The sequence below is a fragment of the Canis lupus genome, chromosome 28 (genome assembly GCF_003254725.2).
Source record: "Canis lupus dingo isolate Sandy chromosome 28, ASM325472v2, whole genome shotgun sequence".
Classification (NCBI taxonomy): Eukaryota; Metazoa; Chordata; class Mammalia; order Carnivora; family Canidae; genus Canis; species Canis lupus.
The window spans coordinates 10,183,444-10,210,698 of NC_064270.1; the positions used below are offsets into that span (position 1 = coordinate 10,183,444).

A 27,255-nucleotide genomic window follows, 5' to 3' on the forward strand; every position below is an offset into this window, starting at 1 on the left:
CTGCTTCTCCCTCTGCCTGTGTCTCTGCCTCTCTTTCCCTCTCGGTGTGTCTGTCATGAATAAATAAAATCTTTAAAAAAAAAAAAAAAAGAAAAGAAAAGTGCATTATTGGAAGTAACATCAGTGGTACTCTAACAGCACGGTATGGTGACAGATGGGAGTTACCCTTGTGGTGAGCTCAGCATAACATACAGACTTGTCCAATCACTATGCTGTACAACTGAAACCAATGCTACATGGTGTGTCAATTGTACTTTAATTAAAAACAAAATACTAGGGTCAGTCCTTTAGTTGGGCTGAACAACCTCTCCGAATATCATTTTTTTCATATTGCTGCTCCAAGAACAAAGAGCTCTCTGAGACAAAAGGGGCAAGACTATATTGATGTCAAAACGCCTTATCCCACTGACTCAGGTTGATCTTTTTTTTTTTTTTTTTTTAAGATTTTACTTATTTATTTGAGACAGAGCATAAGTGAGAGAGAGCATGAGGGGGAGGAGAGGCAGAGAGAGAGAGAGAAACAGGCTCCCTACTGAGTAGGGAGCCCGATGTGGGACCTGATCCTAGGACTCCAGGATCATGACCTGAGCCAAAGTCAGACGCTTAACAGACTGAGCCACCCAAGCGTCCCTCAGGTTGGTCTTTATAATAATCCTTTTCCCCACTGTCACTCCCCAGCTACTTCTTAGCCCAAATTCAAACACATCCTGTGTTTTTGTACCCCTCTGCCTCACGCATACAGTTCCCTCATCCTGGGACTAATTCCCTCCTGTTCTCACAAATTCCTCCTAAAATCCAACCATCTATTTCAGTTCCATCTCTTCCATAAAGTTTTCAACTAATCACCTCCTAAAAGAGCTTTCTGACTTTGGAAAGTGTACACGCAGGCCTCCCTCATTCCCATGTACTGAATTCACATACCAGGCTACTTCCTCTACTTCTGCCCCACAATCAAGCACCATGTCCTTCTGGATCTGCCTGCTTTCCACCCCTCCCGATTGCCATTTCCTCTCCATTCCCACTGCCTCTACTCAGGTTAGGCCCACATCACCTCTCCCCTGGAAGATGCACTCACCTGCTGCCGAGTCTCCAGCCTCCAGCCCTGACTATGCAGCCACCAGACTGAACTCTCTAAAGATGAATTCCGATCATGTCAGACCCCAGCATTCAGCTCTTCGCTGTCTCCCCATGGCCTTCAAAGCAACGTCTCAGCTGCTTAGATAGATATGAGAGTTTTCAACATCTGATCTCCCCTCCAGCCTTCCCCTGAAAGCTCTTGACCAGTGGTTCTTAAACATTAGTACCCACCAGAATCATTTTGTTCCTACATATCTCCCAGTCCGTTCCACACAGATATTCTGGTTCATTGGGTAACAGGGAGGGCTGAGGTATGTGAATATTTACAGATCACGTAGGATTCAAATATATGGGAAACATGAAAATTTGTAAAAATACAAAGTTCAAAATATTTGGTTCTGGGCAGCCCGGGTGGCTCAGCAGTTTAGCTCTACCTTCAGCGCAGGGCGTGATCCTGGAGACCCGGAATCAAGTCCCATGTTGGGCTCCCTGCATGGAGCCTGCTTCTCCCTCTGCCTGTGCCTCTGCCCACCCCCCCTTCATGAACAAATAAATAAAATCTTTAAAAAATTTTTGGTTCTGCATCAAAACCAAGAACATATGGTTCTGATGCAGGATTTTGAGGCTTACACTTTAAGACCATCTGAAAGAGACATTGTGAAAACAGCACAAGACAAATAGTTTTTGAGAAGCCACTGAATGCAGTGGTCAAGACTAGAAGTTGGGGAGCAAACTTGAAGTTCCCATGGGTTGCTAGAAAAATAACAGTGCTTCCGGGGCTCATCTGCAGAATGACATATCAGCATCTCTCTTACGGGTGACAATTAAATGAGCCGATCACTGCAAAATGGTTGGCACAGCATTCAGCACTGTAAACATTCTATAACTGGTGGACGCTGGAGGAAAAGAGTAAAAAGCAGCATAGTCCAGGGCCCAGTTTATAGTGCCTCTGGTTTGGAATGGACTTTAGAGATTCCTTCTTCAGCATCCTTGGCAGATGTATGTCCAGCTTTAACCCAAAGGCTTCCAGTGACAGGCCTCTGTCCACCACCTCCTGGGGCAGCATGCTCCATTAGGCCAGGGTTAACCTACCTCCTGAAACCTAGCAGAATCCTGCTTGTCAGTCACTACTGTCCATGAATCCTGAACTACCTTTGGAGCATCATCAGACACCTTCTTATTTCCACATAACAGTCTCTCAGATGTTTGAAGGTAGTTATCATGGCTTGGTGTTTTCTTCTAAGACAATAAAGCACGGGGGATGGAACTCTGAGTTCAGTGCTACAGGCCTAGGCTTTCATCTCCAACTGGCTGGGTATCCTTGGGCAAGTTCTTTGACAGTGCTGGGCCTCAGGGCCACTCTCCCCCACCAACTCTGTGATTTGTCACTATATATCCCCTGCTCACTCCTACTCCTCAGGCACAGGCATGTTTCCAGCTGCCTCTGTGCTCCACAAGAACAGAACTGCATTTCCCTTTTGCAAGAATTCTTGACCTGTTCACTCTCACCCAGTGGTCTGAATGGAAGCTGCTAAGCTTTTAGGAACCCCACACCCCAGGCAATCCATATGGGCCATTCATGGTCCCTCCAATCCCCTGGCCACAGTTAACTGGCTTAGAGTTAGACACCTGACCCAAATTCAACTAATTAGACCCTACTGTGGGATTTTTAAGTTTTGGACTGGAAAGAACAAGTTATCAGTTCCTTTCCAGGAGGTGGGATTGGAAGGAGTGAGAAAGGACAGCTGCTAGGGGTTGGCATTCTCCTTGGAAAGGACTTATCAGAAAACAATACCCTTGGGGCACCTGGGTGGCTCAGTAGGCAAAGTGTCCAACTCTTGATTTCCACTTGGGTCCTGATCTCAGGATTGTCAGATTGAGTCCTGCATCAGGCTCCATGCTGGGAGTGGAACCTGCTTATGATTTTCTCTAGCCTCCCACTCTATGCATCCAAACTCTTTTTCTGGGGAAAAAAAAAAAAAAAAGAAAATGCTAACTATATGCAGAGTGACATGGGAAGGAGAGGTGAAAAGGTAATGTGGAGTTCAAGTCCTTGGTTCTAGGTTATCTCAGGACCAACTGCACTCCTGCCCTTCCTGTTTGCTAATTCCTCTTTTGTCCAAGTTGGGGTTCTTTCCTTATGAACAAACAAGTCCAGAGTAACATCACCTTTCTAAGTAGGCCTTAAATGAAGATGGCTCTGGGTTATCTGTTCTCCCTATACACACCTCCCGCTGCAGCTAACTTTCTACTCCCCTACCCTCTGCCAACAGTTACTCCAGATGTGTAACGAGAGTCTGTGTATAATACAAGAAGAGCTGTCACTTCTTCCAGTCTGGCCACTGTTCAAAAGGGCAGTTCAGGCGGTGCTTTCGGCGGCCTGCGGATCTGTCTCTTGCTTCAACAGTGTTTGGACGGAACAGACCCAGGGACGCCCCTTCTACCAGCCAACGGCCACCCTCCAACCTTTTTTCCAGTCGCAACCTTCGGGGCCATCTTCCTGGCCATCTTCTGCCACCGGCAGCGAACACCCAAGTTTGAATTTAATTCCTTGTCCAGGATCAACCATGAGCTCCCAGATTCGTCAGAATTCTTCTACCGAGGTGGAGGCCGCCGTCAACCGCCTGGCCGACATGCACCTGCGGGCCTCCTACACCTGCCTCTCTCTGGGCTTCTATCTCGACCGCGACGATGCGGCTCTGGGGGGTGGGGGCCACTTCTTCCGCGAGTTGGCTGAGGAGAAGCGCGAGGGCGAGGGCGCGGGGCGTTTCTTGAAGATGCAAAACCAGCGCGGCGGCCGCGCCCTCTTCCAGGACGTGCAGAAACCGGCCCAAGATGAGTGGGGGAAGACCCTGGACGCCACGGAAGCCGCCCTGCTTCTGGAGAAGAGCCGGAACCAGGCCCTTCTGGATCTGCATGCCCTGGGTTCTGCCCGCGCGGATCCCCATCTCTGTGACTTCCTGGACAACCACTTCCTAGATGAGGAGGTAAAACTCATCGAGAAGACGGGCGACCACCTGACTAACCTCCGCAGCTGGCCACCCCCGGGCTGGGCTGGGCGACTATCTTTTCGAAAGGCTCACTCTCAAGCACGACTAGGAGCCTCTGGAGACCAGCAGCCTTTGAGGGGCTCCTCTGGCAACCCCCCGGTGCCAGGACTTGTGCCTGAACCTTTTCCCATGCAGCCACGAGGCAGCTTTTTAACCATTCTGGAGCCCTTTCCCAAAACGTGGACCAAATGGAGACAATAAAGCTTTTTGCAGCAAAAACAAACAAACAAAAAAAAAAAAGGGCAGTTCAAGACTGCATCTTTTTTCTTTTTATTTTTTAAGATTTTATTTATTCATGAGAGACACACAGAGAGAGGCAAGGACATAGGCAGAGGGAGAAAGCAGGCTCCCCACAGGGACTAAGCAGTCACGCTGATGCAGGACTCGATCCCAGGACCCCGGGATCATGACCTGAGTCAAAGGCAGATTGCTCAACCACTGAGACTGGTGCCCCAAGACTGACTGTTTTTTTCTTTTTTCTTTTTTTTTTAAAGATTTTATTTATTCATTCATGAGAGACACAGAGAGAGTGAGAGGCAGAGACACAGGCAGAGGGAGAAGCAAGCTCCATGCAGGGAGCCTGATGCGGGACTTGATCCCTGGTCTCCAGGATCACACCCTGGGCTAAAGGCGGCGCTAAACTGCTGAGCCACGGGGGACTGCCCAAGACTGAATCATAAAGCAGTCATTCGCGACACCTTGCTGACTCACAAAGAGCATATTGTCACCACAGACCCCCAGCTCTTTTTCATGTAAACCAAGGAAGTCAGGACTTTTCCTCTGCCATGCTCCAACTGAATAATTCAGTTTGTTTTGTTATAGGAGTAGGGGGAATGGGGAGAGATGAGGTTTGGGACCTAATTGCATATAAACACTTAGCCTCCCTAAATGTCACACGTTGGCTTGGGACCAGCATTCAGGCCAGTGGAGAATGTTGTGACTCAACGTTCCATTGTCAATAGCAAAGCTCTCAACTAGTCTACCATATGGAATGGTTTACAAATGTGCCAGAATATTCATTCCCCCAGTTATCTGCTTGGTGGAACAAAGCTTAAAGCTCTGAACCTACCTTAGTGGCTTCCAACTCTGAAAGCCATATCATCTTCTGAGTACCCCTATTTCAAGTCTCCATAGTTATGGTAACATAGGAAATTAAACTTTCATAACAAAGAAGTATTTACTAACACAATGATCATTTACAAAATTGGTCTCCACTTAAACATCTCTGCTTACTTAATCATGCTATATATTTTCATTCATTAAGTCATGTTTTTACTGCTTGTTCTCATCCACATTTAGGATTTCTCTACAACAAACAATAAATGTGGGGCACCTGGGTGGTCCGTGGTTGGGCATCTGCCTTCAACTCAGGGCATGATTCCAGGAGTCCGGGATTGAGTCCTGCATCCGGCTCCCTGTGAGGAGCCTGCTTCTCTCTCTGCCTGTGTCTCTGCCTCTCTCTGTGTGTCTCTCATGAATAAATAATTAAAATCTTAAAACAAAACAAAACAAAAAAACCATAAATGCAATGTGATTTGGTTATATTTGGGTTATACTAGATTTTGCAAAAGATGCAGAAATTTTTGAGGTTGATGAAAGTAACGTTGGAAAACCAAACCACAAGTAAAGCCACTGTCCACTGGCCAAGTTACCAACTAAACAGGAGGAAGTCCAGAGAAATACTGCCTAATAATCAAAAGTGAATCATAAGAACCCATAATGATTGAGAGGAGGCTTTGAAAACTCTAAAAATCAATTATGTTTCAACACAACTGTTTTTAAAAAGTCAAATGTGAACTAAGGAATGTTATCTTGTGCTAGCATAAAACTGTCAGAAAAATATATTTAACCCCTACTGCATAAAACCCAGCAACAGTTGATTCAGTTTCTGTGTGGCTTAAGAATTAGCATATTGCTGAAATTATATTCAAAACTGTGTGATATGATCAAACTAACTTTCTTAATGTTTAGTTTTGCTTTTCAAAATAACCTCCCCCCTTTTTTTAGTATTTACTATGAAATTTTGACCCCTGCTTAAGAATATCCACTTTACCTGACCTTTTCCCAGGATCTCCTGTCTTTGAATTATGAACTAAACTTGTGTCATTGCCATCACTGCAACTTTCAGCTGTGGCTTCTTGCCTACTCCACCACAGAAACAGAAAAGTTTCACCCCTCTGCCTTCCCATGTGACAGGCCTTCAAAACTCAGAAGACAGTTTCCAGGGCTCCAGTGAAACTTCTTTTCTCCACAAACTTATCTTCTTTATTTTTTTTAAATTTTTTTTTATTTATTTATGATAGTCACACAGAGAGAGAGAAAGAGAGGCAGAGACACAGGCAGAGGGAGAAGCAGGCTCCATGCACCGGCAGCCCGACGTGGGATTCGATCCCGGGTCTCCAGGATCGCGCCCTGGGCCAAAGACAGGCGCTAACCCGTGCGCCACCCAGGGATCCCAACTTATCTTCTTTAAATGTTTATTATCTGACTATTTAAAATTCTCTCATTCACTCCATTCAGTCATTCAACAATTTCCTGAGAGCCTGCTATGTGAGAAACACTGCTGGAAGCACTGTATTTTACAGCAGCGAACAGAATCCCCACTCTCCCAGGGCTTACATTCTACTGAAGGGACAGTAAACAAAATGAGTGGATGGGTGGATGGATGGATGGATGGATGGATGGATGGATGGATGAATATCTCTACATGCCTCCCATTAAAAGAATTAACACCTCTCCAGGTAAGCTGACTAATGCAGAATAGAAGAGGACCCTCTTCTCTGACACCAATACTTCTGTTTATAAACCTTCAAGTGGCATTTATTGTTTTATCAAAGGTGATGGTGCTCGTTGACCATGTTTAGCTTGCCTCCAACTAAAACTACTAGATCTTCTTAAAATACTATCTTCTTACTAGATCTTCTTAAAATATTTATTCTATTCCTTCACTCTGTTTCATACAACTGTTCGGTTATTTTCTCAGACCCCGTACTGAATTTTCTTTGATCCTTATTAACTTCCAACTTATCTTTAGCCTACCCTTCTAATGAACACACATTTAGAGGAAGTAGACTGTGAAACTTTCAAATTGCGGGAACATGTTAATATATAAACCTAACATCACTGCTGTCTTTGAATTTAAGAAGCAGAATGTTCATTTTAAAATGGAGTGCTTGAATAAAGCTACTCTAAGATTTTAGACTGTCTTAAATACTACTCTGAGAAAAATGGCTAACCTGCCTAAAAGCCATGGTTAAATGGACTCTGTGTTACTATTAGGTAACCATATGCATAACTTTTTTTCTTTTTAGAGATGGGGTGGAGGTGGTGGGGGAGGAAGGGGTGGGTAGAAACAGAGAGAGGAAGAAATAATCTTAAGCAGGCCCCACACCCAGCACAGAGCCAGATGTGAGGCTCAATCTCAAGACCCTGAGATCGTGACCTGAGCTGAAATCAAAAATGCTTAACTGACTGAGCCACCCAAGTGTCCCACCATATGCATAACTTCTGCTATCACTAGAAGCCAAGGTGGATGCTCAAGAAGCTCATTCTTTCCTTAATGGATGCTATGAGGAACTATCAAAGGGGCCCTCAGGACATCTCAGGTCCTATTATTATTCGAAGGGAGTTCTCAGACTTCTGCCTCATAACACTGGACATACCTGGCATTAAGTAATTAATGGGACAAATGGTGGTTTAATGGCCCTCTCCTTCTAGGACACATAAACTTTGCAAAGGTAGGAATTATGTTCACTTTTTCATCAAGTCTTCTCAGGACCTTGCAGAGTGCACCCCTGTGATAGGCACTCCATAAGCTCAATAAATATTTGTTGAGTATAAACATAAACTAAGTCTCATCTCTAAAAAAAAGTCTCATCTCTGCCACTAACTCTGTAACATTGCTAAGTCCTCTAATTCCTCTGGGTCTCACTTTATTCATTTTAAAGTAAAGAGGTTGGGCCAGATAATCCCAAAGTTTTATTTTCTGATGTTAATATTCTGTGTTTCCATCCTGTGGACTCAATGGCTCCCTGTCTCTATTCTCCCATCAGAGACTCTAGGTTGTTTCCAGAATATGCACAAGTTGTAACACATGAACACACTGGACCATGGAAGGGACTGGGGTGAAACAATGCTGAATGAAGGGTTTCTACAAGCACTGAGACTCTGATTTCCAAGTGAATACAAAATAAAAATAAACATTTAGGCAGCCAAATGAGTGTACAATTCTTCCTGTGTTAACATTTTTCCTGAAAAATTTCTAACACAAAAATGCTTCACAATTACAGCCAGAGACCTCTGGCTACAAACCAAGGCCTTGAGAAGTGATATTCAGAAAACTTCTAGAAAATGAAAGGAGGAATCTGCTTCAGAACAAATAGGTTGACTCTTCAAGGAATGCTAAATCCGTATCCTGCAACAGATATGCTTCCCCACATTTTATATGCTCAAAAAAATGAGTTAGCAGTTAACACTAATATTCGTCTATCTGCTAGCTTTGATGGGTGTCTATCTTTCTGCAAGCCTTAACTACAACTATAGCCTCAAACATTAATGTACTTGTAAAAGGAAACTTATTTAGCCCAATTTTAAAATTAGAGCACTTTCATTTCATCATCAGCCTCCCTTCTATTTCCTGTGTTATCAGATGTTCAAGAGAGAGCCAACAGTCTGTTTGTGAAACTGGCAACTTGGCAGACAAAATATGTATGTTCAACCAGCATTCTTTTAAATAAGAACCTAGTATGTATCCAGCCTTGTAAGAGTGGTAGGGAAGATATACATATGCAGAAGACATAAACCCAGAAGAAAAAGTACCAAGGAATTTCCAAACTGACTAAGCCCATTTTAGAGGTCTTTCTTGCACTCTATAGATATCTTCACTTTAATGATCTCCTTTAAAGAGACACACCCAATTTAATCTCTGCTACAAATAGACCCACACATACCATACACCCCATACAGCAAACAATTCCAAATTGTTAGTTTCTAAAACAGCTTAGTGATTCTCCCCTACTCTGTGGGGCAGGATGTCATACCTGGTGGTTTTCTTTTTTTCTTTTTTTTTTTAAAGATTTTATTTATTTATTTTTTCATGATAGTCATGGGGGGGGGGAGGAGGCAGAGACACAGGCAGAGGGAGAAGCAGGCTCCATGCCAGGAACCCGATGCGGGACTCGATCCCAGGACTCCAGGATCACGCCCTGGGTCAAAGGCAGGCGCCAAACCGCTGAGCCACCCCAGGATCCCCTACCTGGTGGTTTTTAACTATGGACACAGTATAAAAAAGATGCACTCTATCAACCTTGTCTTGCTTTCAATTAGCTTAAAGTTTGTCTTTAGATACATCCTGACTGCATGATACAAGACAAACCTGCTCCATGGAAATGGTTGATGATCCAAATGACACTAGCAGCACATGCCCCGAAGAAGGATACTCAGGAGAGGGATATCTTCTCTCCAACAGAAGCACTCAAAATGGGACCAAGAGTAGGGAAAATGGGTAAGAATCCATGAATGCACCCACACATGCAGACATCCATCTAACCACCGTCTATTGGGCACATTGTAAGAGGGACAGGGAATTTGTATTCTATTTGTCATACATAAAACATCATCAGTTACGACCAGCATTTTCTTAAAAAACATAAATACAGTGAAAATAAAATAGCTTCCATGTGTTTCTTCCCCATGGAAAAGGCAATTTTATCAATTATTGATTTTGCTCACTTCTCAGTGTCTTGGAAAACCAATCAACCACTATTTACCTAGATTTTACCAAAATGGCCATTTTAGGAAGTCTTCCTCTCAAAAGTCTATATGACAAGTGTACTGTGGTTTCTCCAATGGGCAGATAAAGAGTCATGTACAGCATAAATCATCCTATTTCCTTGGCTGTCTCAGACACATTCTCAGTCATGTGAATGGCAGTGGAAACTAGATTGAAAAGCTGTCAAAACATCCTGTAATAATAGGGAAATTAACAGACCTATTTTGTCATGCATATTTGCCCCTATTTCCCCTACCTCATTATCTTCCTTTAGACCTACATTCATAAATCTACACACAGACCATAATAAACAGTATGTGTAAAATGTTAAATATGTGCATTCTTTCATTCCCACCCATATAATGGCCTCATGTTATATTCTCCTAAGACTGAATTTAGGGTAATGTCTATAAACAGAAAGTTATTATTATGTCATTCAAGGTCCTGTTTAAAATTCTATTGTGAAGGAGAACTTGTTAGCTGAAATAAAACTCTATATACCTTGATGGAATTTTGAAAATTATCAGATTAAGACCCAGCAATGCAATGGAAGCCATGTAAAACCACTTGGAATTTCATGGCTGTAAAGTCTCAGATGTCAACTTGTATTCCTCACAGCTTTTTAAAAAGGACAAGAACAGATACAGGGTGACTTGCCCAAGTGACTTGCCCAAGGGCGGCAAAAGCAGTGAAAAAGTCTGTGAAATATACACCCATATTCTCTTACTTCTTGTCACAAAGATTGTAGTACCCTAAGAAGACATGATCCAAATTTGATTTGACAAGAGTAAAAATATGACTCAATGATAAGTAGCCAGCATTAGCCCATACAGAGTGAGGTGCAGACATCACAGCAATAAACAAACCAATACCATATCGCCCCGCCTTAACCAGAAGATCAGTCCCATGAAGCTGAGAAAAAGGCCAAGGAGTTTATATAAAGGAATTGAACCTGAATTCAACCTACTCGGATTAGTTGGGTACAAGCCCAACTCCTTCCTCTAGATCCTTGAAATCTCCATGACTCCATCATTTTTCTCTTTTAAAATTCCTAACTGGAAGTAAAATATGAACACAGTAGAAAAATGGAAACATCAGAGAAATGTCTAAGACAAAAAGTCCTCCATCCACCCAAAAGCAACTACTATCAAAAATTTCTTGTCTATCCTTCCAGGTAAAAAAGCTCTCTATGCATATATTGGTATAAACATATTTTTTTTAATTATATATCTACAATTATCCTGGTTTGTCTTCACTTAGGTTGCCAGGAGCTCAGTCTCAATGGTCCAGATGATAACCTGGTCATTTCAAGGACAGAAATCCTGTTGTTAATCAAAGCTAATCTTAACTGACACTGAACTTCTAGAGCCTGGGAATACAGCAAAACAGCTAACAAAATACAGAAAGGGAAAAAGGAAATAAAAAGATAAACAGGTATCATATACAGCCCAGCACCTGGCAGACAGATGCTCACTTAATACTTTCTGAATGACTGACTGACCAAACATATGAATTAATGGAGAAACCAGGCGAGCCATATTGTTAACACATACAATATTCAACATATTAAAATATTAAGTGATAGTGCCCCAATTCTCCAAAAAGTAAGTACCCTTCTTGTTCTACACTGTCCAATATGGTGGCTACTGGCCACAGGCAGCTATTGAATATTTGCAATGTGTAAAATACATACCAGACTTTAAAGACCTGGTATTTTAAAAAGATATAAAACATCTCATTGATGATATGTATATCGATCATATGTTACAATAAAAATATTTTAGATATACTGGCTTAAGAAGACCAAATTATTAAAATTAACTCATTTGTTTCTTTTCTTTTTTTCTGCAGCTACAAGAAAACCTTAAATTCCACATGTGGCTCACAGTAGACATTTTCTGGATAGCACTGCTCTAGAACATAGGCACCATTACAGTAGTGACTGTGTCTGTCCTTCCCTGCTCTATCCTAGCACAGGGCATTGGAAATAGTAGATGCCCAATGAATATGTACCAGATGAAAAGCTGGTTGTGGTATGTAGATAAGGCCATGAGTAGGCAGGCCTTGGATTGCATAGCAGGAGGCCCTTGCCCTGATCCTTTTATGGACAAGGCTGTGTGACCTTGGGCAAGTCACCGAACCCACCTAGGCCTTGTTTTCCTCATATTTAAAATGGGCATAATAAAAAATAAATAAATAAATAAATAAATAAATAAATAAATAAATAAATAAAATGGACATAACGATAACATCTTCCTCACAGGAAAATTACATGGACCAAATGAAATCATGTCTCTAAAAAAGGGTAAAACATATGCCAGGTTCCTTCTGAATTCTAGTATTCTCTATGACCAACAGTCCCAGAAGTAAGAGGCAAAAAATACTGAAAGAACAGGGTAAAAAACTAACCAAGGAAATTCCTGTATCTAGTATTTCCATCCCAGCGCAGGATAGAAAATTGAGACAAAGACAGGTACAAACGAGATTCTCCCGGGAGTGGAAACTTGAACGTTCATCACTCCCTCTTCACTGCATCTCCCCAACCAACCACAGTTGACAGAGGGACGTTCAGATACCTTCCTCCAGGGGCCACAGAAAAGCTAGTGAACTAAGACGAGCTGGCCATCTCGGTGGCTGACGAAGCAGCAGGGGTGGCCAATTATACCAAGCCACCTGCGGCTCATAGCTCTGTGGGAAAATTCATAACCCTGGGGGCCTCAGAGGCCTGGGGGCGGGAGGGGGGTGCTAGTTCCACAGGCCCCAGTATCTTCCTTAATTGTTTCAGGCACAGCTAGGAGGGTGAACTTACCTTGTTCTACAAGGCAGTTTGGGCACCTAGCAAGGAAATCCAAAGGACCCTGGGACAGGCCATGGCTTTCTAATGAACACCAGGGTGGATTTTAGCTATCCCAGTCAGACACCTTCTTCCCCAAATTAAAGATTACTACAAAAAGTAAGAAGAGCTTAAGGAAGAAAGCCTCCATCAGCAGGGGGCATTTAAGGAACCTAGAGGAGCCAACTGCACAGTGCTTAACCCACAGCAGAGAAAGAGCAGATCCAAATACCCATGGCCTTGAGGTAGAAGAGCAGCAGAACAAAAATAGTCCATCTCAAGAGGCCAAAGGTCATATTCGCCCCTCAGCTCTGCAAGGAACCACAGAAGCCCCAGAAGTGAATGACTTACCATCGGTATGGCCACTGCACCAAGGAGAACAAGGAGGGCGCAGTGACTTCCCCTTTGTTAGGAGGGTCTGACTCTCCTCCCTTCTCTGCGGGCTGCTCCCTGTGACGTGGAAACAAGTCAGGCTGTGGCCGAGCTCCAAACCCCTGGGACCTCTGCCCCGTGACCTGTCTCATCACAGCCCATGGGGCCTGCAGCTGCCTGCTCCCCTAACCACAAAGCCAAGGGACAGGGCACCAGGTAAGAAGCAGAGCCTCCAGCATACAGCTGTGAGGCAGAACCAATAGCAGGGATTGTTGAGATTTCCATTCCTGGGACTCACCCCTCTGAGCTTCTGGTTCAACAGGCCTGGGGTGGGAGCCCAGGCACTTTTGCTGGCAATGGCGTGGTCTAGTGAACTCAGCAAAGCTTCCCTATCCCTGATCCTGTTTCTTCCATGAACTCTTGTCATCCCTGTTGTCTCCATGCAGAAAACAAGGGCAGTGAGATGAGACTCTGGGGAGAGCAAGGCAATGTGGAGGACATTCTAGAGTCTGAAGTTCCCTCAGTTCCAAAGAGAGCTGCTCCCATCTTTGTGTAAGTCACCTACACTCTCTGAACCTTAGTTTTCTCATCTGGGGAATGGTAATAAAACCATCTACCTAATCAGGATCATTGGGGGAAATAAATTACATAAAGTATCCACTGCATTACTCTTAATAACTCTCAAAAAAGCCTTTATGTTATTATTAGCGCTTTCTGTGAGGGGAAGGAAGGGTGCAGGGCAGTTCTCCACATGAGTATCTCTGCAAGAGAGACTGTGCATGTAAATAAGTGACTTAATCAGCCATAAAGGGAAAGAAAAAAATTAAATTACAACAACAAAAAACTGTAGTAAGAGGTGCCATGGATTCAGGTTATAGGGAGACTGCAAGAAGATACACAGAGTAGTCATGCCACCCTATTTCCAGGAGCCCTAAAGAGATAAGACTGGGAAATGGACAGATTCACAAAGATTTAGGCACAAAGTTGCAGGAAGCTATATTGCAACATTATTTTATTTGCAACATTATTTATAAAAAAGGGAAGATTGGCAATAACCTACAGGTATTTTTTTAAAATATTATGATAAACATATGTTACTTCATTTCAGAAAAAAATGTTCCTTTTTATTATTTTTTTTAAAGATTTTATTTATTCATAGAGACACAGAGAAAGAGAGAGAGAGAGGCAGAGAGAGAAGCAGGCTCCACGCAGAGAGCCCGACGACGTGGGACTCGATCCAGGGTCCCCAGCATCACACCCCGGGCTGCAGGCGGCGCTAAACCGCTGTGCCACCAGGGCTGCCCAAAAATGTTCCTTTTTAAATTTAGGAAAATATTTTGGAATCCATTTAATGAGCTGAAACCATTTTTAAACATCTAATTATCTTTCTTTTAAACTCTTTTAAACTCCAGTATGGTATTCAGATTAGAACATTCATATCAACAAAGACCAGATGTGGGCATATCCCTCCAAATGTTCCCCATGAGAACAAAGGGCAAAATATGTTATAATTTTGGGTATCAAAATTGTCAGACAGAACTTCTGACATACAAGGCACATGAGGAGGGATAGGGCGAGGCAAAGAGAAAACAATGCATATAAAGAAGCAGGTAAGGTCTCCAATATCATATTGAATAATATTAGAAGAATTAGGTTTAGTGCTTGCCTTCCTCCTGCACACACACACACACACACAGATGAGAACTCAGGAAATAAAACTCAGTATCACCTAGCAGCAAGTCCTTTTCCACACACACTAACAATCTATTTTTGTATTCCAGGGAGATTTGCAGCAAAGAATAGAGCGCCAGTAAAAAGAGGAAATAATTTCTATACTGTACCTGGGTTTTTCTCACTTCCTTATTTTAAAATAATCACCCAATTTAAAAAAAAATCCAGAACAATAGTACAGTGTTCTATGCACTGGGTACATATCACTGCAGATATTTTGGAACTAAACAGAATCAATTCAAGTGTTCTGAGTAATTTACCATCTCTTAGAAAACTTATAATGATACATTACAGTGCTGGGGGCTGGAAGAAACCTTCCAAATCATGTGGTCCAACCCCATCATTTTACAGATGAAGATCTTGGGAAACAAACTGCCTGCTCTAACACATGAAAGACTCTAATTAAAACAACTGCTCAATTTGAAGGTAGCTGACAAATTTGGAGAGAGGGTGAGAAACAAAATAAAACCTCCAAAACACTTTTTAGTGGAATAGTAATTATGATCAGGGGGTCTATTAAATGAATAAACAGTAAGGATCGCAATGGAAGTATGACCTTACTCCAATGTCAGGACCACTTACATCTGGAAAACTGAGATTAAAAGTTGCCAGAGCTCAACTTTGAATCTGTGAGTAGGAGCAGAGGAAGAGAACCCAAGAACTCAGCCTTGAAGTCTATTGGCCTAAGTACCAAACACTGGCCTAAGTTCACACCTACACTGACAGGTACCCCTGAGTCACTCTGATGTGATGAAGGTGCCTCTACCAAGTAGAGATTGGAGAAAATGGTCCATGCACCAAAGAGGGACATGACCACTGACCTGGCAAAGGAAGAGTGGCTTAGACCCTTGCTCACATACTCAGTAGACCCTTGACCAGCAGCATCAGCATCACCTGGGAACTTGTTAGAAATACCAAAGCTTGAGCCCCACCCAGACCTAGAGAGTCAGAATGTGCATACTGGCCAGATCCCCAGGGTCTTCCCGAACACATAAAAGTTTGAGAATCACTTATTTAGATAACATAACAGCAAAAGAAATATCATTGACTAACTATAACCCCATTTACTCTACGATTCTGGAATAATTATCTTATTACCAGCTCTGCTCTCTAAAGCTCTTGATCTTTAAGCTTTAAGTTTTTGGTTTTTTTTACGATTTTATCTATTTATTCATAGAGACACACAGAGAGAGAGAGAGAGAGAGAGAGAGAGGCAGAGACACAGGCAGAGGAAGAAGCAGGCTCCATGCAGGGAGCCTGACATGGGACTTGATCCCTGGTCTCCAGGATCACACCCCAGGCTGTAGGCAGCTCTAAACCCCTGCACCACAGGGGCTGCCCAAGCTTTAAGTTTTAAATGGTATAACATTTCGTCTAAATTTCAAATGCTCTCAGTGAATATCTCATCAAGTAGTCACTTTTTTTTCAAAAGGTACCTCAATGTTAAGAAAAAATATATATATGCATATATGCTGGGAGCTTTACCGTTTTTAAGGATTACATAGATTATAACTTGAGGTCTTTTTTTCCTGCTATTTTCTGCTGAGGTCAATGTAGGAACATGACCAAGATTTTCTCAGGGAAAGTTAGAAACCCCTGGGAGACTTGGGTAAAGGAGGAAGCAACGTGTTCACAACAGAAATGTGTTCCCAGAGCACCTGGGTGGCTCAGTCCATTAAGTGTTCGACTCTTGATTTCAGTTTAGGTCATGATATCAGGAGATGGAGCCCTGTGTTGGGCTCTGCACTCAGCTGGGAGTCCGCTTGGGATTTTCTCACTCCTTCTCTCTCTGCCCCTCCCCACTCTTCAAATAAATAAATAAATAAATAAATAAATAAATAAATAAATAAATAAAATCTTAAAAAAGCAAGAGGAGGGGGAGGAGGGGGAGGAGGAGGAGGAGGAGGAGGAGGAGGAGGAATGAGAAATGTATTCCTGGTGAAAATGAGGAATATCATGTAAAGGAATTTTATAGTCAAGAGGCTATGAAGGTCATATGGTCCAGCCAGCTCCAAAGCTGAATCCCTTTAGGCCACATCTACAGTCTCCACTCACATATTCCCAATGTTGTAAAACTCATCACCTCCAAAAGCAATCCATTCCACCTTTGCACTTTCTAATTGTTAGAAAGGTTTCCTGAAATTTGTCTCCCTATAGCTTTTAACAACCCTACAATCAGGAACACCATAATTATTGTCCCTACCATTAATTCACCCCCATTATCAATTTTCCATTACATTTCCCACTGAGATTTTCTTTCTTAACACAGAAAGTCAAAGATACAAGTTTCATGTGTTTATTTCTTTGAGAGTAGGGAATCTTATAGTAGTGGGGTGTACAAAATTTTTCTTTTTTGCTTTTATTTTGAGACACCTTGGGAAAATCTCATATGTACAAGAGAAATATTAAAGTAAACTATCACAAGCTATAGAGAATATGACTAAGGGCATAATTACATCAGCAACCTAGTTTGGATAGTGCTGTTCTTAAATATAGTTTTAACCCTAAGCTTCCTGGAAGTCAAAGCAGGTGTGAAATGGGATAAGAAGGTGATGCTTCAGAAATGTTTGAGACTCTCTGGCCTTGGGGAATCACAGATGATCAATCCTGGAAAGTGTCTTAGTTCAAGTTTTATTCTGCCTCTTACAGAGAAGGAAAGTGACACCCAAAGACAGTAAGTGACTTGCCCAATATTGGGCACCAAGTTAGCGCCATGGAGTGTCCCTATCTCTGGTCAATGCTCTGTTTGGCATACTATCAGATTCTGAGTCTTGAGTTTGTTAAAGATGCTTGCCTAGCATTAAAATCAGAGATATAGCATCACATTACTGGGCTGACCAAGGGCAATGGCTATTAGTACCTGAAAAACAAACCCAAGCCATTCTAGCACACACAGACTCCTCAAATCCCAAAGTCCACAAGTCTAACACCAGATAAGAAAGTTAAATTGGAGCCACAAGCCATATTTCTTCCTTCTCCTTCCTAGAACTCCTTTTGTCCCTACCTATCCATTGATTCTGAACTGCAGTTTCCACTAAGAAGCTTATTTTAATCTCCCATTAAAATAATCTCTTTCTGATGACAGGTTATTTGTTCTCAGAACAGAAACACCACAAAGAAACACTTTGTTCTTTCAGAAATACTTAAAGCTAAAGTCTCATACCATACTGAGCCAGAGTCATTAATAAAAAGTAAATGATTATAGGCGATCAATTTATCCAGGCATCTAAACATTGGACATTGAAACAATATTAAAAGAATCCTTCCCAACATTTTTTAAAAATAGCACCACTGGAATATTTTAAAGAACAATCTGTTAGATCATGCAGTGTGAGGTGCCAATACAGTGACAATACATCCATGGAGCCGTCAATGACTGGCAGGGGGGTAACAGTGGCCTGCCCACGAGATCATAATGGACCACAGCAGTGACATAAGCACATCTGCAGAAATAACTACTTGTGTTTCAGTTCTTTGTAAGTTTAGGCAGATCAAAACTCCCTCAAATCAATGAAGTGTAATCATGCAAGATTGAATTATGTGCTTTTTCTCTCACTGTGCTCTTCTGAAATAAAGGAAAGCAAACCCTAGAAGAATTTTTTATCCAAGTCCCAGGCATTTTAGGTGAGACATCTTTTATATTAACCCTAGTCATTTATATTACAATTAGCCAGAGTCACCATATGTTTAAGACATCTGGTCATATTTATTGGTTTAGAGCAGACTATTCCCAGATAAAAGTATCGAAGAGGTCATATAAGCTTCATAAGTTCACCAAGAATTAGTGAATTCTTGATTCAGTTAATCAGATAAGATGGGATGAATGAGACACATTAATGCCCAAGTCACAGCAGGGATAATTGAGCATAGCTAAATCAACCCATAATTGTCTAGGCTTCTTTGCTGGCATCGGATATAAGATATCAAAGGGCAAGAGAACAGAGATAAACACATAGCCCACTCATAGCCCACAGTGAGGCAAAAATAGAAAGCAAAAGAGGAAGAAGAGCTGTGACATGCCTCCATCCCAGAACGCGTCTTCCGCTACCGTTAATCAGACTGTATGTCACATTTCCTGGGGCCACTGAAGTCATTAGCCCTGGCAGAGAGGACCGGAATTTTCCCACTTTAAAAGGAGAAACAGGGCAAAAGACAGAAGCTAGGCTAGTGGGAAATAGAGAAGAAGGGTATTTCTCTGTAAACATGTTATCCAAAGTGATACATTTTCCACAAAAATCTTAAGGTCAATGATGATATAATGGAAGGGGTTCAAAAGCAGGGAAAGCTGTCTCACCTGAAATGCCTGGGGCCTGGATGACTCTTTTTTTTTTTTTTTTTTAAAGGCTTGTTTATCTTTTTTTTTTTAAGATTTTTATTTATTTATTCATGAGAGACACAGAGAAAGGCAGATAGAGAGAAGCAGGCTCCCTGAAGGGAGCCCAATGTGGGACTCCATCCCAGGACCCCAGGATCATGACCCAAGCCAAAGGCAGACGCTCAACCACTGAGCCACTCAGGTGTCCCAAGGGGTCACTATCTTTCCTTGAGAAGACACCCTTACCTTCTGAAATGGCCTTCTTCACAGCTGCCACATAGGTCTCAGGCTCATCATCACAGGTGAGCTCCTGCCAGTGCACCCAATCTGGAAAGTAGTCCAAGAACTCCTCACTGTCCGGCACCCCACAGAGCAGCCGCACCACGCGACGTGGAGGATGGAAGGCTCTCTGCAACAGGGGCAGGAGGGCCGGCTGGTAGAAGCACTGCACCAGCTCCGCAGACAGCAGCACTACAACGCAGCGCGAGCTGAGGAAGAAGTTCAGGTCCTTGGCTGAGAAGGAGGCCTCAGGGCTCAGCCTGTAAGTCAGCGTCTTCTGGCTACGGATCTGCCGACTGGACAGAAAGAGGTCCTGGAGGTACTGGCACCATTCCTCAGCATCTGGGCTGTAGACGATGAGGATGTCGCATCTTCCAACCACCCCTGAACAAGAATGAGGCACAGAAGCATGTTAACATACCTGCTCTCTCTAGGACTCCTGTGACCTGCAAGATAAACCATCCAGACAGGGGTCCTGGCACCCACAGTCTTTCACAGTCTGCCCCGAGGATAGCTGTCAAACCTCTTTCCCTACTTACAGTCTGCATTCCAGCCATACCAGTCTCCCTGTCTCCCTGTCTCTGCCTGAAGATACTATGCCATTTTAGAGCTTTACATCACTGTCACTTCTGCTGGCATGCTCTTCAACCCACAGCTGGCGCAGTATAAAATGGTAACGATGGCAATAAATTGACGACAATGATGATGACAGCAAGAGCAAGCACTTTATAGAGAGCTTACTATGTTACAGATGCTTTTCTATACATATTGCCTGGTAAACTCATTTATTCATCACAGTAACCTTATAAGGTACAGAATACTATTAGACCCATTTTAAAGGTGAGAAAATTGAGAGGTGGCAGGTTACATGAAACCCATGGTGACAGGGGCAGCCTGGGTGGCTCAGTGGTTTAGTGCCTGTCTTGAGCCCAGGATGTGATCCTGGAGACGCAGGATCGAGTCCCACGTCGGGTTCCCTGCATGGAGCCTGCTTCTCCCTCTGCCTGTGTCTCTGCCTCTCTCTCTCTCTCTCTCTCTCTGTCTGTCTCTCATAAATAAATAAATAAAATCTTTAAAAAAAAAAAATCCATGGTTGACAGAGTCAGAATTTGAACTCAGACAGTTTGGCCCCAGAACCCAGCTCTTTCCCAGATACAGTGGGTATAAGCATAGGTATGGTATCAAGTAGCTAGAGTTAGCATCTTAGCTCTGAGTTATCAGCTGTGTAACCTTGGAAAGCTACTTAAACATTCTGAACATCAGTTTACTCATTGGTAAATGGATTTATAATGGCAATACTTATCAGTGTTTTGTGAGAATTAAATTAGATTATTTCATATAAAGTGCTAAGCATAGTGCCTAGCTTGTGGTAAACCCTCATTAATTGGTAGCTGCTGTTATCGTCTCACATTAATAGAAACAATGCATGAATGTAAACAATAATTGCAGTTGAATTAATGCTTTGATCTACACAATACCATCGGTAAAGTGTCCCTCACCACACCTGGGCTGTGACATAGGCTTTCTTCTTCCTCTCCTAAAGCATAAATGCCAGAAACAGAGTCCAAAGCCTCAGAGAAGCAATGAGTTTAAAAGAGCTTTGCTGGATCAGTTAGCCCAAATTCCTCATTTACAGATAAAAGAGACATTTCATCTGGGAAGATGAAGGGACTCGCTTAAATGCACACTAAGCAAACTAATCACTAAGCCAGGACTGAACCTCTGGCTGTTCTGGTTCCCTGTCCAGTCTTCTCACGTCTCACCTGTTGCCTCCCATCAGGGATTTGGTCAAGATTCTTTTTTTTTTTTTTTTTTTAATTTTTTTTTTTTATTTATTTATGATAGTCACAGAGAGAGAGAGAGGCAGAGACATAGGCAGAGGGAGAAGCAGGCTCCATGCACCGGGAGCCTGATGTGGGATTCGATCCGGGGTCTCCAGGATCGTGCCCTGGGCCAAAGGCAGGCGCCAAACCGCTGCGCCACCCAGGGATCCCTCGGTCAAGATTCTTATGAGTAAGGGCACCTGGGTGGTTCAGTCGGTTAAGCATCTGCCTTCGGCTCAGGTCATGATCCCAGGATCTTAGGAACAAGACCCAAGTCAGGCTCCCTGCTCATCGAGGAGCCTGCTTCTCTCTCTGCCCTTGCACCTCCCCCTGCTTGTCCTTCCTCTCTCTCCCTCCCTCTCTCTGTCTCTTTCTGTCAAATGAATAAATCAAATCTTTTTTTTAAATTTTTAAAAAAAAATTTTTAAAGCCCAGTTAAAGAATCTTACAAGTCATAAAGCATATCTTCCAATTAACAAAGTTCAAAGAAGTTTGGCTCTTAACATACTGTTAGAGGAGGTCTCATCTTCCACTAACTCAACAAACTGTTCTCTGTGACTTGGAAGGGGTGAGCATAGAGGAGTCTCCACTCATTGGAACAATACAACAGGGATCCTTCCTCCCCATTCTGAGAAGGAAGGTGCTCAAGTCCGGTGAAGCTTCAGAATTATCTAAGTTGTGGATTATCACAATTAAATATCAGCCCTGGACCATTTTTCATTGAGTGGTTCCTGGCAAAAAGGTCAAAGGCAGACCTGGGGCAAGACATGAGGCTATAAAGTCTGAAAACATCATGGGAGCACTCCCCCTTCCTATCCCATTTTCCACCATATTCAAAGTATAAACAATGACATATAACATGTAAACCCAACACAGTTCTGACATCCCCAGGGATAATATTACCAAATTGTTAAAAATAGCAAGTAAGGAAAAAGTTTGGGGATTCTTTTTGGAGTCTCTGCTTTGCTGGAGCCCTAATCCAGTGCTAATATAAAATCCAACAGGCTCTCAGTAGGAGCACATTGGGAGTACTTTTGAAGGGGAGTTGTGCAAACTTTAAAAGAAGTCTGTTTAAGAAGGCAATATGGTGGTGGCGGGAGGGGTAGGAGGCAGTCAGCAATTCTGACAACACCATTGACCTTTGTGGCTCTGCAGAAAATTCAATTCTGAGTGTGGTCTAGTTTCTCAACCGTGAATTAAACAATCCATTTTAGGAATGCTTACACTGGTCCCAAAGTTTAAGCAGATTAAAGGCAAGATTTTAATATATGGAAGCCAGTGCTGCAGCCTTCTATAAAATAAAATCTTTGCTGATCTTTTTTTTCTCCCCTGTGAATCACAGTTCTTTGTACTTTAATGGAGAAATAATTTCAGAACCATGGAAGGAATAAAATTGGCAAAGCAACATAACTATGGAGCTCATACTGAGAAAAGTAGAGTAAAGGCATCAGAATACTTTTACCTTCTTTCTGCCCCTCTTTCCTACATGGTTGGTTTATCCTCAGAGGTAAATGCTGTTCTGAATGTAAAGTGTTAATACATATGGGTGTGCATAACACTTTGCATTGCATTATAATAGTAAGGGTGCAATGTTAGCAATCTGTGCTCAGAATTCAGTGAAAAGTGCAATGTAAAAAGCAGTAGCCACCAACACCCCCCACCTATACAGATAAATATATTAGCAAATGTCATGTCAACAATTTTTACAAATGGGCTAGAAGAAGAATAAGATCTCCAGGAGGGCCTTATACATTAGTGGCAAAGCCATTGGTGATGTCTTCAATAGATGGTAAAGAAATAAGGAAGAGAGAAAAGTATTTCTAAGAGTATATATAATTGGTACTCTTAAGAAGGCAATTCAGGGATCCCTGGGTGGCGCAGCGGTTTGGCGCCTGCCTTTGGCCCAGGGCGCGATCCTGGAGACCCGGGATCGAATCCCACATCGGGCTCCCCGTGCATGGAGCCTGTTTCTCTCTCTGCCTGTGTCTCTGCCTCTCTCTCTCTCTCTCTCTCTCTCTCTCTGTGTGACTATCATTAAAATAAAAAAATAGGGACGTGTAGGTGGCTCAGCAGTTAAGCATCTGCTTTCCGCTCGGGGAGTGATCCTGGAGTTCTGGGATCGAGTCCCACATCGGGCTCCCTGCATGGAGCCTGCTTCTCCCTCTGCCTATGTCTCTGCCTCTCTCTGTGTCTCTCATGAATAAATAAATAAAATCTTTAAAAAAAAAAAAAAAAAAGGCAATTCAGATTTAGAACAATAACTGACTTAGCAGAAAGTCAGCAACTTTAGAGGCTTCTGGGTGGCCTCTAAAGGCAGTGGTTGAGCATCTGCCTTCTGCCCAGGTCGGGATCCCGGGGTCCTCAGATGGAGTCCCACATCAGGTTCCCCCTGTGTAACACAAGTTACAGGGGGAAGCTGCTTCTCCCTCTACCTATGTCTCTGTCTCTCTCTCTCTCTCTCTCTCTCGGTCTCTCACAAATAAACAAACTATTTTAAAAAGAAAAGAAAAGAAAGAAAATTAGCAACTTTAGATTGCCTTGACCACATGGCCATGAGCAACGTACGCCACTTTTATGAGGAGACAGTGATCCTAAGCAAACCAATAATTTCAAATGACAAGTTCTGGGGTCACTGAGGGAGGGAGTATTCATTTCACCCTGGGTCCTGCCTCAACACGGCCTGCTTCTCTGTTAACAGCACAAGGCAATGTCTACTGGGTGTTAAAGACCTCTAGTCATCAAAAAAAGTGCAAATATTAATAACGAGGGAAACTGGGTGTGGAAGATATGAGAACTCTAATATTTCACAGTTTTTCAAGAAATCTAAAACTTCTAAAATAAAAATTTTTAAATACAATTTAAATTAAAAAACACTTCAGGGGATCCCTGGGTGGCACAGCGGTTTAGCGTCTGCCTTTGGCCCAGGGCGGGATCCTGGAAACCCGGGATCGAATCCCATATCGGGCTCCTGGTGCATGGAGCCTGCTTCTCTCTCTGCCTATGTCTCCGCCTCTCTCTCTCTCTCTCTGTGTGACTATCATAAATAAAAATTAAAAATAAATAAATAAATAAATAAATAAATAAATAAATAAATAAATAAATAAAATAAAAAACACTTCAGGGGTTAGCCTCTTCTGAATGGACAACATATTGAAAACGTCTCATTCCTGGGGTTCTGTAGCAAAATTTGACACCCACCCATTCCCAACTCCTTTCAGCAAAAGTAACGAGAATGAAGTGGTTCGTGCCTCAGACTCGTTAACTTCACAACCCACTTGGTCACCCACCTGCGGTGTGACTGGGGGCCAGTGTACTAAGTCTAAGCAAATTTTGCCTCAGCGTAAATGAGGACAATGAAATCTACCACCTTCTTGAATTTTGCTCCTCTGCTGAAACTGAAAGCTGGGGAAATTCTAAAAAAAGTTCCAAAGTGGAAGTTAAAGTTCCTCTGTGATGTGCTGGATAACAACACAAGACCAAACGCTTCGTCAGCAGCTCTTTCTTGCAAAGGGGACACCCCTTTTGTCAAGGATAATTCCCTGCCTGTAACTTTAGGTCATTTCCTCATATGTGCCAAATCAATTCTGTTTTGTTTGCTTATTAAGAAAAATGAAATCCACAGGAGCCTCTGAGCGGCTCAGTCCCATCCATTAAGTGTCTGCCTTCAGCTCAGTCATGTTCCCTGCTGTGGGGGAAGAGGGGACCTGCTCTCCCTCCCCCATTCCCATTCCTCCTCTTTGTGCATGTGCTCTCTCTCTCAAATTAAAAAACTCTTAAAAAAAAAAAAAAAAAAGAAAGAAAAGAAAAATGAAATCCCATGAACCAACAGGAGTCCATAAATCCTAAACAGAAATGGGGATGGGCCCTCGTCCTTGTAGAACTTGAACAGGTTTGGCTATAGGAGAAAGCCATGGGTAACAGCTGAGGTATCGATGGCTGGTGGCACCAGGGAATGACAGTAGTGGTTAAGAAAGACAGTGACTAAAAAAAAAAAAAAAAAAGGAAAGAAAGAAAGACAGTGACTGAAAGAGAGCTTCCTTAGAAAGATTCAGAATCCACCTAAGAAAAGAACAGGGAAGTGCCAGGCAGCTTTTCAAACTACCCAGCCCAGACCATTTCTTTAAATCTGTAGGTGACTCTGGCTCCATTCATCAGTCCTGAGCACCATACCAAAGAAGGATGTGTGCTATCAAAGGTGACCAGGATCCAGAAGGGTCTGGTGATGACTCACATGAAGAGCTTCAGGACTCTAAAGGTTTCAAGTTTAGAGACTTGACCAGAGTATTGAGGGACCTCAAGAATCAGATCAGAGTTAAGATCACAAAAAATTAAAGGTACCTTCAAACCCTATTATCCTATAAGTCTAGGGATGGTAGAAAAACCTGAAGATAAGAGAAGCCTTGGAGAAAAAGGATAGGAATAGGTATGCAAGCTTTCTTCAAAGATCTGAAGGCTGACATATGGAGGAAAAGATTCTGCTCTTCACCCAGCTACATTCTTGATCACTTGGGGAAGTCACTTAGGGCCTCTTTGTTCTCTCTCTCTCTCTCTGTCTCATATGTAAATGCAAGAGATGCCATCAGGAGCCTAGAGAACATTCCAGGGTAGGTTGATTCCATTTCATTTAATCCTGCTCCCCAAGCTCTTTCAAAAACAGGGAGCCAAGATTCTCCTTGATTTCGATAAGCAAAGATGTCTTTCAAAAAATAAAATACTGGAAAATAAATAAAATAAAATAAAAATAAAAATAAAAATAAAATAAAATAAAATAAAATAAAATAAAATAAAATAAAATAAAATACTGGGACACCTGAGTGGCTCAGTGGTTGAGCGTCTGCCTTTGGCTCAGGGCATGATCCCGGAGTCCTGGGATCGAGTCCCACATCGGGCTTCCTGCATGGAGCCTGCTTCTTCCGGTGCCTATGTTTCTGCCTCTCTCTCTCTGTCTCTCATGAATAAGTAAATAAAATATTTTAAAAAATAAAAATTAAGGGAACCCTGGGTGGCGCAGCGGTTTGGCGCCTGCCTTTGGCCCAGGGCGCAATCCTGGAGACCCGAGACCAAATCTCACTTCGGGCTCCCGGTGCATGGAGCCTGCTTCTCCCTCTGCCTCTCTCTCTCTGTGTGGCTATCATAAATGAATAAAAATTAAAAAATTATTTAAAAAATAAAAATAAAATAACATAAAATACAAATGCTTACCCTTCAGCAGAAGGAAATTTTAAAAGACTACACAGTTAGGCCTTAGAAAGGAATGTGACTCGTGCTACCACTTGGGTGAACCCTAAAAAACCCTAAAAAAACCCTTTCACTATGTTATGTGAAAGAAAACACAGAAGACTACATACATATGATCCCATTCATATGGAAGTCCTGAGCAGGGAAATCCGGAGACACACACATAAAACTTAGGGCCAGGCAGGAAGAAGGAATAAGAGGGCAAGAGCCAAAGCATACAGTTTCTTTCTCTTTCTTAAAAAAAGTTCTATTTAATAAATTTATACCCCTTCACTCATTTCTCAAAATGAGTTTCTTTTTGAGGTGAGAAAAATGTTCTAAAATTGACCATGGTGATGTTTGTACATATCTGTGAAGATACTAAAAAGCCACTGAATTGTATACTTTTTTGTTTTTGTTTTTTTTAATTGTATACTTTAAATGGGCAAATTGTATGGTATGTGAACTACATCTGAATAGAACTGTTTAAAATTAAAAAAAAAAAGGGGGGGTGAACGGAAGAGGGAGGAGGAAGACGAGAAGCAGAAGATCACATGAAGAGTGGCCTAGATGACTCTAGACCCTGTAATATATTGTCAAGAGGCACTCTCACTGCCACCATGGGTCTTTGAACCTGCAGACCTCAAAGAGCCCCAGAGACCTCAGAGGCCCAACTCCCAACTTGCAGGACCTGAAGCAATGTCTCACCACGGCGTATGCTGATAGCAGGAGGGTTTGACAGCACCAACCATTACAGGTGAAGGCAGAAGCCACACTACAGAGCCCAT

General features: G+C 42.5%; 2 protein-coding genes across 3 annotated transcripts in view; one reads left to right on the plus strand and one right to left on the minus strand.

Moving 5' to 3' along the window:
• PIK3AP1 (phosphoinositide-3-kinase adaptor protein 1) overlaps window positions 1-27,255 on the minus strand; it is a 118,413-nt gene that overhangs the window by 89,146 nt on the left and 2,012 nt on the right. For both annotated transcript variants that reach the window (XM_025466755.3, XM_025466754.3), the window contains exon 2: window positions 19,395-19,811. In XM_025466755.3, coding sequence (XP_025322540.1) covers window positions 19,395-19,811 — 417 coding nt within the window. The remainder of the gene's footprint in view (window positions 1-19,394; window positions 19,812-27,255) is intronic.
• LOC112672123 (ferritin light chain-like) lies at window positions 3,356-4,349 on the plus strand. Its single transcript, XM_049103316.1, is given in 2 exon segments — window positions 3,356-4,108; window positions 4,110-4,349. Coding segments are annotated over 2 exon segments (816 nt in total). The 5' UTR covers window positions 3,356-3,359; the 3' UTR covers window positions 4,177-4,349.